At 44.0% G+C, this 12283-nt stretch overlaps 2 protein-coding genes across 3 annotated transcripts; both read left to right on the forward strand.

Moving 5' to 3' along the window:
• Positions 1–2237: 2237 nt before the first annotated feature.
• LOC109757787 (probable receptor-like protein kinase At5g18500) lies at positions 2238–6736 on the forward strand. 2 transcript variants are annotated; one of them, XM_020316618.4, is made up of 8 exons: positions 2238–2536; positions 3500–4176; positions 4308–4412; positions 4550–4672; positions 5147–5317; positions 5458–5587; positions 5740–5949; positions 6226–6736. In XM_020316618.4, the coding sequence occupies exons 2-8, from the start codon at positions 3518–3520 to the stop codon at positions 6367–6369; spliced, it is 1542 nt and encodes a 513-aa protein (XP_020172207.1). In that variant the 5' UTR covers positions 2238–2536; positions 3500–3517; the 3' UTR covers positions 6370–6736. The 2 variants fall into 2 exon arrangements, with proteins under 2 accessions (XP_020172207.1, XP_020172208.1); XM_020316619.4 differs by having other exon boundaries at positions 2254–2803.
• A 134-nt stretch (positions 6737–6870) lies between these two features.
• Positions 6871–9802, forward strand: LOC109757785 (pentatricopeptide repeat-containing protein At3g06430, chloroplastic). Its single transcript, XM_020316617.4, has 2 exons — positions 6871–8203; positions 8337–9802. The coding sequence occupies exons 1-2, from the start codon at positions 7535–7537 to the stop codon at positions 9444–9446; spliced, it is 1779 nt and encodes a 592-aa protein (XP_020172206.2). The 5' UTR covers positions 6871–7534; the 3' UTR covers positions 9447–9802.
• Positions 9803–12283: the final 2481 nt, after the last annotated feature.

Consider the following 12283-nt stretch of genomic DNA (forward strand, 5'->3'; position numbering starts at 1 on the left):
TTGTGACCATGATTTTAACTAATAAAATAAAGATTATATGTAACAAAAACAATATCATTAGTTTATATTTAAATATGAATACAGTAATATAATTTTTGATGACATGCATTGCTAATGTGTTAAACTTTAACTTAAAAAGACTAGTGATGATTCTACAAGTTGTGGGGTCAACTGACCCGCAACTTTTGATAGAAACAACCTATACTTATTGTACACTAGAAAGAAATAATATTAAATTTTGTGGGGTCAACTGACCCGCAAGTTTTGATAGAAACAACCTAAAATTACTGTACACTTATTGTACACTAGGAAGTAATAATCCTAAAATTAACAATAACCTTCTAGATTTTTCCGGCTGGCTTCATTATTGATGCGAACTAATAAACTTAGAGGGAGGTAGGAATTTCAAAGAAAAACTTAGAGGGAGATAGTAATAAACATGATAAAAGCCGAATGGAAAGATACCCAGTAGTAAAACCTTAAAGCATCTACATCCGGGCACCTCAAACCCGCTTCAAACGCTTAGATGGACGGCCCAGTTCAGTGACCAGTCATAGAAAACCAACTCAGTCGGGCGCCTCAAACCCCCACTCATATGCCTGGGTTGATCGACACCCATCATATCCAGCCCAAATATGGGACGAAAATGGGGAGGCTCGGGTGCGTCCGCCAAGTCGGGCCTAACACATGTTGGCACATCTGACCCCACATATATTCATCCCCCTCCACTCCCCAGACCAAGCCCTACCCACTTCACTCCCCTCCTCCACCCAAGCTCCCTTCCGGCGATCTCCGGCCTTCTCGGGCATGGCGAGCGCGGGAGGAGGCGGCAGCCCTCGCGGCGGTGGACGTCGGTGAGGCGGACTCGCATTCTCCGGCAGCCCGTATGGTGCACCAATCTGGGCACCACGACCACGTTGTGGTGGATGTCGCCGGCTCGTCCCAGGACGGATCCATCGTCAATTTGATGTCCATCGGCACTGTCAGGGTTCCAGGCTCCAACGAGAAAGAGTAGGCTCGTGTTCCATCTCCTACTCTACCTCGCCGGTGACCGGACCAATACTCCGGGGAGCGTAGGCGGCAGTTAAATTTCGTGTTTTGACCCTTCTTCAAAACTTGATCGAGATCTGACCCTGCCTTGCAAAAATTTCGGGATCTCACCATTTTCTTACCGCCAGGGTCCATGGTGGTAGGGTATAACAGCCTACCGCCAAGGTCCCTGGCGGTAGGGTTGCACGGCTTACCAGAAATTTTTCCTAAGGAACACAGTGCATGGTCGCACCTACCGCCGGGCATCTTGGCGGTAGGGTTGTACATGCTACTGCCAGCCTGTTTAGCGGTATGGGTGTTTCCTACCGCCAAGGTACCTGACGGTAGCAAAAAGGTCAGATCTCGAAATTTTTACAAACTGAGGTCAAATCTCGATTAACTTTCAGAAAAGGGTCAATAGGCACGACGGAGCCGGATGAGCTCCGCTTAAAGACCGGTTTACATTGCATGTAATAGTATGGATTTGAGGTTTCCAATTTAAGATATCCGGTTGTATAATGGATTATTTGAAACATGACCTGTCACTGTCCACGGGCCTTTAAGGGATCAGATTTGTCAAGTCCGGCTACAGATGCTCTTACGCAGCCTCCCTCGCCACCCCTCCCCTGGCCCACATCCAGTACCACTGCCACCACCTAGCGCATGCTGTCACACATTACCTTGGCCTTAGGCTACTCATAGTGGGGAGTAACATATACTAGTATCATGCATATGATACTAGTATATGATACTACCTTCATAGTGCATAGTATCATAAAGTAGTATCATCGATTACCATATTTATTGCCATGCATGACGCAAAGTAGCATAGCATTTAACATGATATGGTATCTACCTATGTTACTATAACCCCCTCTCTCTTATTTAATTGTGTGCCACATAAGCATGTTTGCTAGTCCCAAGTGCATGTTACCGGTTATGTTACCCCACTATGGCTAGCCTTAGGGCATCGTGTCTTCTTTTTGAATAAAATAAACCTAAATGCACCCATAAGTTACCGGGTTAGTCACAGAGATTATATTTTATAACTTCGCTGCTTACCATCTCATCTCGAGTCTCTTACTAACAAATTATTAGCCCCCCCCCCCCCCCCCCCCCCGCAAAAAGAAACAAATTATTAATTCCAGTGTGTTGGTTGGAGCACTAGCACTAGAAGGAGGCGTTCCCTTGAGGTGTGAAGAAGGAAGGGTGGAGCGTGTGCGTGTGCTTTACTTTGCGTTCACCACTGACTTCGCTTGGCTGGGGTGCTTTCTTCCGCGTCACTCCCGTCCGTCCCGACCGACTGACGGACTGCTCCTCTCTCTCTCTCACCTCGCCTCGCCAGTCCACTACCAACCACGCTGACAACTCCCCTTCTCCTGCCGCCACCACCTTCCAATTCCATCTCCAAATCCCCTTCCTTCCTTCCCCATACATTCCCTCCCCACACCGCAATTGCTGCCATCCTTCGTCCTCTTCCTCCTCCCGCTGCTGCGCTGGATCCCAGGTACCCTATCCATCCATCCAATTCCCCTTCATCCCCTCTTCTTGGAATGCGAGCGTCTCGGCTTACTGGATCTCACTCATCCCCGAGTTCCCCTTTTCACTCCTCCTCCCCCCCTCCCCCCTCCGCCATTACCCCCAATGCTCGCGCTGATTCGATTTCACCGTCCAGATTTCAGACTACAAACAGTTTTTATTTCATTCTTCTCTCCATCTTGCTCTTCAGATTTATAAGATTGGCCAACTTTGGCATCTAGGATGCTAGCTCAAGGTAGTAATCTACCCCCCTTCTGTTCTAGCTTTGCTTAGCTTGCGTGCAGCTAGCTGCTTTGTCGGTTCCCTGAGCCGTGCCCAATTTTCTGTTTCTGTGGAGAGATGCTACATCTATATGTGGTACTATACATAATCAAAGGGCGGGTAGGCCTGATGTTCAATTTCTACTTATTTCTCTGCTCTAGTGTGAAACGCATCAGGATGTCTCAAGGCCTCGTGTCTTCATACTGCTTTCCTTGTTTAAGCCCGTAGCTCTTGGATTGGACATACTTAATTCTCAACACCCAGTAAGCTCTAGGAGGTATGGGAATGGTGGTTGGCACGTCAGTCCGCTTCGCTTGATCTTGGCCACATGTCACTGTGTTGTTCTTTCTGCATAAGTAATATGTAGTTTGAAGCTACATTCGTGTGCAAACTTAATTTGCGTTTGCCTCCCGTCTAAATGCACGCGGGACACGCCACCTTTGCGTGGTCTTCAGCTTGGTGGTTGCAATGTAGCTTTCTCATTAATTCCCAAATCAGCAAACAGTTCCACCATTTCTTTTATATTAGGGTAGGTTTATTATCTCCGTGGGAACGCTGCAAACAGTTTGAAACAGATGATATTAAGTGTCCACAGACCAAGCAATCAAGTTAATATAGGCAAGTGTTTCTTTGCATCTGTGACTAACATCTTCTTATCCTTTGAATGCAGGTGCTTGATGATCACAACATGTCATCAAACTCCACGCTCACAGAATCACTTCATGAGAAAACAATCGTCTTTGGGCTTAAACTTTGGGTTGTGATTGGGATCGCTGTTGGAGCATCCCTCCTGGGTATTCTTCTTATCCTTGTGATATGCCTTACCATCCAAACCTGGATCAGACGGTCACGAAGGGCATTCAAGGAGCTTCCTATGACCCAGATACCTTCTGCATTCAAAGACATCACAGAAGTCAGGGTGGCTGACCAATTTTCACCAAATGATTATGTTGTACATGATGGGCTTCTACTCGCCATTGAGAATGGGCCTGTTGAATCAACGGATAAAGATGCCGTTCAATCGGCGCAGGAGGACAATTCGAGGCATAGAGAAGAGAACAATCTTTCAGGTTCCTTAGTTCACACTGATGGCTGTGATGGAATTCAATCTGTTTCTGTCTGTGAACAGCCTTCTGTACATGCTACTGCCGATTCTGCGCCGTTGGACGGCCTACCTGAGTTTTCTTACCTTGGATGGGGCCATTGGTTCACTCTCAGAGATCTAGATGTTGCAACCGACCATTTTGCAAAGGACAATGTAATTGGTGAGGGCGGATATGGTGTTGTGTATCGTGGCAGATTATCAAATGGCACCCCAGTCGCTGTCAAGAAAATCCTTAACAATTTGTGAGTTTTCCTATAACGATATTTCGGTGACGAAATGTTTGTCTATGGGTTTATTGTGTTGACTTTTTGGCTGGAAAGTTTATTGTGTCACCTCCTTTCTGCTTATACAAGAATTGCTTGACTTTGTGCAGAGGGCAGGCTGAGCGGGAATTCAGAGTGGAAGTTGAGGCAATTGGTAATGTTCGCCACAAGAATTTGGTCCGGCTTTTGGGATATTGTGTTGAGGGTACCCAGAGGTCAGAATATGTCTCCATTTTTTCTTCTTCTTCTTCCATTTTTTCTCTAAAGCATGGCCTGTTATGTTTCCATTGTTTTAGCATCAAATAAACAAGAAAGTCATAACATGAATTGCTTGATGTGTTTGCATAACCAGGATGCTTGTATACGAGTTTGTTAACAACGGGAATCTTGAAAGCTGGCTCCACGGAGAATTGTCCCAGTACAGCTCTCTCACTTGGTTAGCTCGCATGAAAGTTCTTCTGGGGACTGCAAAGGCGTGAGTAGCTCCTTCACTAAACTCATTCTTTTCTTAGGATCTCTGTACTTCCAAAATTATGTTCATCACGCGATAGTGTGCAAGAGCTAACAAATGATCATTCTGATTGATGTACATCGGCACATGTTTCAGTCGTAATGGCATCTGGGTTTAACTATCGTACCAAGTTGTTAGCCGCTAGAAATTATTGTATATACTGTTGTGAACAGAAACAAGTTTGGATTTGGATCAGCCCTGAAATATGATTACAGTGAAGGTTGAGACTACACAAATTTTTAGCCAGTCCTTGTCGGTACTGTATCACAATGGCTTTAAGTAGTGCTTCTTTTTGTTGTTGCAAGTAACTAGTGCTCTTCTTTTTTTGAATAACATGGTGGTGTTCTGTTCGGTCATTAGATATTGTTCTTAATTTTACCTATAGCCTTGGCGCTCTTGGAAACATCAATTTGATACAGACTCCACATTTGCCTGCAGCCTTGCATACTTACATGAGGCACTTGAACCAAAGGTTGTGCATCGTGACATCAAGGCCAGCAATATCTTGATCGACGATGAGTTTAATGCCAAAATATCTGACTTTGGTTTGGCCAAGATGCTTGGTGCTGGTAAAAGTCATATTGCTACTCGAGTTATGGGTACCTTTGGGTAAGTTTTTCATGCCATGGTATATATGAGTCAGTTTCTCTTTTCATTTCCTCCAAAATTTGTCCATTATAATTCGAGAGATAAGTTGTGGATGCTAACAATTAGTTTCACTCAATAACTATTATATTCTTGTTATGCAGCTATGTTGCGCCTGAGTATGCTAACAGTGGGCTTTTGAATGAGAAGAGTGATGTCTACAGCTTTGGGGTTCTTTTATTGGAAGTTATTACAGGTAGAGATCCAATTGACTATGATCGCCCCCCAAGTGAGGTAATACTTGCAAAATCTCTTCTGTTATGTTTGAGATCCCTAATTGTTGTCTTCATATCTTCTTTTTACTCATTTTTCAATCTCTTCTGTTACCAGGCAACTCAGTGCCCTTCATCTCTTTCTAACACACTGCTGTTGCTATTTACCTGTAGGTAAACCTAGTCGATTGGCTTAAATTGATGGTCGCCAACAGACGGTCTGACGAAGTGGTGGATCCACACCTTGAGAGAAGACCATCGACAAAGGAACTCAAACGTGCCCTTTTGACAGCTCTGCGGTGTATCGATCTGAATGCTGAGAAGAGACCAAGGATGGATCAGGTCGTCCGGATGTTGGATTCTAGCGAAACCATACCTCAAGAGGTTTGATTCACAAAAGAACACCATTCACATATGATTATTGGTTTACCTGGAAATCATGCATTTTCCTGCTATTTTCATTCCGGTCATTGCACAGTATATACTTGTGCTGGACTGATGTGCTGCCATTGATGCCATCTTATTTGGTTATCCTATATGCTTGTTCTACCGACTCCATTTGGCTTAGAGAGGATTGTTTAGCTTGGTTTTGAATTTGATGCTTATTGCCTACATAAGCACAATCACAAAAGTTGAACATGCAAGTGACTGGATTTGCAGGAACGAAGACCACGGCAGAACCGGATCTCTGAGAATACTGAAACCGTGCCATTGAGGGGCAAGAACAGCATCGAGAAGAGTGATGCCCCTGAGCATGAGGAGAGGCCCCCTCGGCCAAAGAGTCGTCCATTTTCGTCCAAATGAGGTAAAGAATGAAGGAAAGCCTAAACATCTTCTGGAGATATAAAGATAGAGAGAGATACCAGCGCGCGGAAGAACATGGTGGAGAATTCTTCTGAATACGTAACAGATTGATCGATTTTTATTTTTCACCCCTCGGAGCGGGGATTTTTGCATTTGTTGATACATGGAATGGAATGTACAGTGGTGTGTATGACGGCTCAAGGATGTACAGAACTAGCTTGTAAAACGGTCTGAAAGGCTCTCAGCTGGTGTGGTTGCTGGTATGAGCTACAGACTTCTCTTATCTCTACTATCGTATTGTACACACCAAGAGTATAAATCAAAGAAAAAGAAAAAAAAATGTTTCGTGGGTGGTTGTCACCTGTCAGTGTGTGTTTCTGGCGTCTGAATCTGAAATTTTCAGCCTAGAATAGAGTGATGTATCAGGTAAAGGAAGAATTCTTGAAAGGTGTGACTTTGATCATTTGTTTGTGACCAATAAGGATAGCTATCCTTCTGGAGTTAAAATGATTCTGTGATTGTTTCAGAGATAAAATGATTACTACCTCCGTCTGGGTTACTAGTCACATTCTTATTTTGTGCTAAACTTTGACCTTAGATGATTTATTAGTCTCTTTTGTATTTTGTACTAAACTTTGACCTTGGATTTGATTAACAAAATATGCGTTATATGCTACAAAATTACATTGGTAGATTCTTATTTGAAAGAAGTTTCCAATGATATAATTTTTGTTGCATATAAATCATATTGTGCTAATTAAATCTATGTTCAAAATTTGACCAAAATTAGTCCCTTTTGTATTTTGTGCTAAACTTTGACCTTAGATTTGATTAACAAAATATACATTACATGCTACAAAATTACTGGTAGATTCTTATTTGAAAGAAGTTTCCAATGATATAATTTTTGTTGCATATAAATCACATTGTGCTAGTTAAATCTATGTTCAAAATTTGACCCAAAATGCGAGAGGACTAACAGACCCGGATGAAGATAATACTCCCTCCGTAAACTAATATAAGAATGTTTAGATCACTATTTTAGTTATCTAAACACTTTTATATTAGTTTACAGAGGGAGTACTTCTTTCTTAAGAATCGATGAAGGTAGTACTTGAAAGAAAGGTGTTTATCTGTCACTAGTCTTTCAGGATTAAGAAACAAAATGTTTGTTTTCAAAGAAACGATTTTTTATCTACAAAATAGAAAGGATTCATTTGCCACTAGACTGTTTGGATTCAGAATAAATGAGGAATTCGATTTTTTTTTGTCACTAGTCTCTTTTGGAATTATCTTCACTAGCTCTATCTTACCTCTTCTCAGCGCGTTCGCCTCCGCATTGCCTGCCAACTCCACCTCCATGGCGCTAGCCGGCGCCGCCAACGCCACCTTCCGGCCCCGCCTGGTCACCGCCGCCGCTGACACCTCCGACACTAATACTCGCCGCCGCCACTGGAAGGCCGGCGAGTTCCCATTCCCCACCACCTCCCCCTCCTCCGGCGCGCAGCAGCGCCGGAGACCCCGGACCACGGAGCGCCCGCCCCCACCTCCACCGTCCAAGGGGGAAGACCCGGAGGGGAGAGGGCGCCAGAGGCACTGGAAGGCGGGGGAAGACCCGGAGGGGGGAGGGCGCCAGAGACACTGGAGGGCGGGCGAGTTCCCGGCGGCGGCCGAGTCCCAATCCCAGTCCGGGAGGAGGGGCCGCGCTCGCACCCCTATCAAGAACGTCCAGAAGAGGCTCGACGCGCGCGCCGATGCCAAGGCCTGGGCCTGCACCGTCACCGAGGCCCTCGCCGACCGCATCGCCGCCAAGAACTGGCGAGAGGCGCTTCAGGTAATAGAGTCACCGACCAGCTATGCCAATCAAATTTTCCTTATAAATTTTTAATTTCCCTTTTACTTTGCATCGCACCATTTTAGGAATTACTAATTGATTTGATTTCGGAAAAATGAATACATATGTGTAGGTCTTCGAGATGCTCAAGGAGCAAACTTTCTACTATCCCAAAGAGGGCACCTACATGAAGCTCCTCCTGTTGCTGGGGAGATCAGGCCAGCCTTCTCTAGCACAACACCTTTTCACCGAGATGCAGCAGCAAGGATGCCAGCCAACACCCGAGCTTTACACGGCCTTGATCGGAGCCTACTGCCGGAACGGCCTCCTAGACGAGGCACTCAAGCTTCTTGAAGACATGAAAGCCGCCCCGCTGTGCCAGCCTGATGTCTACACCTATAGTATCCTCATCAAGGCCTTCGTGGACGCCTCAAGGTTCGACCTCGTTGATGCTATGTACAAAGAGATGGCTGAGCGCTCCGTGACACCCAACACGGTCACGCAGAACATTGTTCTCAGTGGCTACTGCAGAGCAGGAAGGCTGGACGATATGGAGAAGCTACTCTCGGCGATGCTCGAAAGTGCAAATTGTAAACCGGATGTCTGGACCATGAACATTATCCTAAGCCTGTTTGGGAACAGTGGCCAGGTTGAGCTGATGGAGAAGTGGTATGAGAAATTCCGAGGCTATGGGATCGAGCCGGAGACTCGGACGTTCAACATTCTCATTGGTGCTTACGGGAAGAAGCGGATGTATGACAAGATGTCTGCGGTGATGGAATACATGCGCAGGCTAGCATTTCCATGGACGACCGCCACTTACAACAACGTGATCGAGGCATTTGCTGAGGCTGGCGATGCAAAGAACATGGAGGACACATTTAACCAGATGCGCTCAGAGGGGATGAAGCCGGATACAAAGACCTTCTGTTGTCTCATAAACGGGTTTAGCAATGCAGCCCTTTTCCACAAGGTGGTAGGCATGGTAAAGCTTGCTGAGAGGCTCGATGTACCGGCAAATACATCTTTTCACAACTCTGTTCTTGCGGCATGTGCGAAAGCGGAGGATCTGATGGAAATGGAGAGGGTCTTCAGGCACATGAAGCATATGCAGTGTGAACCAGATGCCATCACATACTCCATCTTGTTGGAAGCTTATCGGAAGGAAGGAATGTTCGACAAGATGTACGCTCTGCAACAGGAAAACCCAAGTTTGGTTTCGACTGAGCTTGTCATGGTGTAACTGACCTCATGAATTGATTATGGTGTTGAGTTCATCTGACTGGAATGAAAAATCCGTTCCTCTTCATGTCTGGAATCCATATTGCAACCAAGCAAATTAACTACTGCCAGAAATGTTTCATTTCTGTTGACCTACAAGATTAGTATGTACTCCGTCCGTCCCATATTAATTGATGCTCAAACGGATGTATCTAGATACATCCGTTTGAGCGTCAATTAATATGGGACGGAGGTAGTATATCTCTTGATAACTGTATTGCTGTAAGGACGGAGAAGCTTCATTATTATCAACTCTTCAAGTGATATTCCACTATTTTTGTATACATTTTGATCCTAGCAGTCATAGTAATTTTGTTTCGGGATGTGTCTGTAAGCTGATTCAGAGAGAAGTTTGTGTGGAGTGAATATCCTTCTAGCTTGTCAGGTGAAGTTGAGATTATATCAGGCTCATTTTCATGTTAATAGTAACTGCTAAAATAACAAATGGTCATTTTATTTGGCGCCACACCCAAGTTGACCTCTTTTTATTGCTAGGTGAACGATATGTGCTTTTGATTTACTAACCGTGGTTTCTATAATAGCATGTATCATGTCAGGACTCAGGAGAGTTGCAGCACTCATCTCGTAGGTCTGCAGTCTGTTCAGAAATAATTTGTACTCCTTGGTTTGAGAAGGTACTGACGATAAACCCCTTTCTCTACCGCCCTTAAATCATCTGAAGTACTCTGTTTGTTTCTTGTTTCCCCATCTCATGATAGAATGGTTTCAGGAACTAGGAAAATATGACCCTGTATTCTTGTAGCGAAGCCCATCTGGAACTGGAATATGGGGTTAAAAAGCACCTTATGTTCGTATTATTCCTTAGTATAACATGCCTTCTTTTCTTCTAAAAGTATAGATTTGGCGAACTAAATAACTAGTACTCAGCATACAATCCTGGTATAAATTCTGAAATTTCCATTTGGTTGCCGTAACATGCTTTTGTATTTTCTCAGCATATTTTTTTTGCTATAGAGTTTTAGGTATAAACTGGGACACTCTAATGATAAATACTCCGGATGAAGCCTGAAGACATGCGATTAACCAGATAGTGCGAGGATGCCTGCTACAAATATCAATTGGCATGAGTAAATATTTATCCACTTACCTACTTTGGAATAATATGCAAATAAAGAAGCAAAGATAAAAAGGGGAGAGTGAGAGAACAGAAGCCACCATTGTTATGGTTCACAGTAAATTTTGGCTTGGAGCCACATGATACATACGTGGGTAACTGGGCATGCTACTCTATCTTAACCAGTCTGAGAATTTCTAAAGCATTCTTTTGAGCATCCAGGTGGTTGTAGCAAGCATATGCAAAATCTATTTCTAGCTGCATTCTCAAGTGATGTGGAGGTAACATTCGTCAATACATGTTACCAGATTGTAGTCGGCCCTAGTTCTTGGCACCCCCAGAAGCTTTGCTTGGAGAACGAAATGTTGAGAGCACACCGTAAATGTTTGCAAGTATGGTCGGAAAGCTGTAAATAGAACAGAGGCTAACTTACAGGAAGAACTCGACCTTTGGGTTACCATATCATACTTGTCAGTTTTTTTTTTTTTTTGACAACTCATCCTGTTCCATGCATTTAAATGTTTCTTATGGCTACAGGAATTTGAACCATCTCAGGTGGGTGGTTAAGCCAAATAAGCCGACCAGCTGTCCCATACAAGGTAGCTAAGGAATGAGCTTCACCATTCGTGGTCCTTCGCTCAAAAATTATCTCGGCACTCTCAAAATTATGCATCTTCTCTGATATTTCACGTGCTATGTGTGTAAATCACCATCATTCCTCACTACAGGCTACACGCTATAACCACTCAAGCTCGATGGTCAACTCACAGAGACAAGGATTATCAACTTATATTATATGCCAACACCATGCTCCTTGTACACTTGGATTATGAACAATAGATGCAACTTTCTTTAGAGGTTTCTTGACATCAATCTTGACTCTTAACCCTGAAGAAGTTGCCCTCAAAATCTTGGGAAACACACCCGCAAAAAAAAATCTTCGGAAATAGCGCTGCAAAAACGAATTCTCCCACTTGCCCTACAAGGATTTCAGCAATTTGTGTGTACCCATGTGGAAGATCATGTATTTGAATCCATATCAAGATAGTGCTTTCCAATGTATCCTCATGTATTGCCTTCCTCCTTGCTGACCAAATAGCCACTACTGAAAAAAGATTTAGGTGGGCTCAAATTAGAGCCGGGCGAGGATAGGTACCGTCACTGCTATTTTGAAAAAGTAGCAGTGGGGGTAAAAAGTGTCGTCAGCCACTCCTGTGTGGATAGCAGTGGCGGGCAAAAATAACCACCTGCCACTCATAATTTTTTACAAATTTACCCGTGGGATCATAAAACCAGCAGTGGCGAGCGACAAAGTCAAGTCCGCCACTGGTTTGTCATGCACCAGTGGCGGGCGAAAAGTTTGTCTGCCACAACAATATTTCGGTGGCATGCCTCAATTTCTCCCAAAATTCCTAGAAGTAAGCAGTGGTGGGTACACTAAAGCGCCCGTCACAAATATAGTAAGTCAGGAAAATGCTTGAAAAATCATATTTACTAAACTCAGATTAGTCTAAAATTTATGCTGTGTATTAAATATAGATTTTCTTTTAAGTTGAAATGTGTAGAAAAATAGAGTTCTGTGTGGTAGGCAGCGGTTTCCTTTCGAAACGCTGACACTTCCCCGGAGAGTGTTCGACTTGTACTTGAAGTGCATCAAATTTTACTGTAACACTCTCAAATTTTTATCAAACCCTACGGTGATCATATGAAGACAACATGACAAG

This window comes from Aegilops tauschii, chromosome 4 (assembly GCF_002575655.3).
Source record: "Aegilops tauschii subsp. strangulata cultivar AL8/78 chromosome 4, Aet v6.0, whole genome shotgun sequence".
Classification (NCBI taxonomy): Eukaryota; Viridiplantae; Streptophyta; class Magnoliopsida; order Poales; family Poaceae; genus Aegilops; species Aegilops tauschii.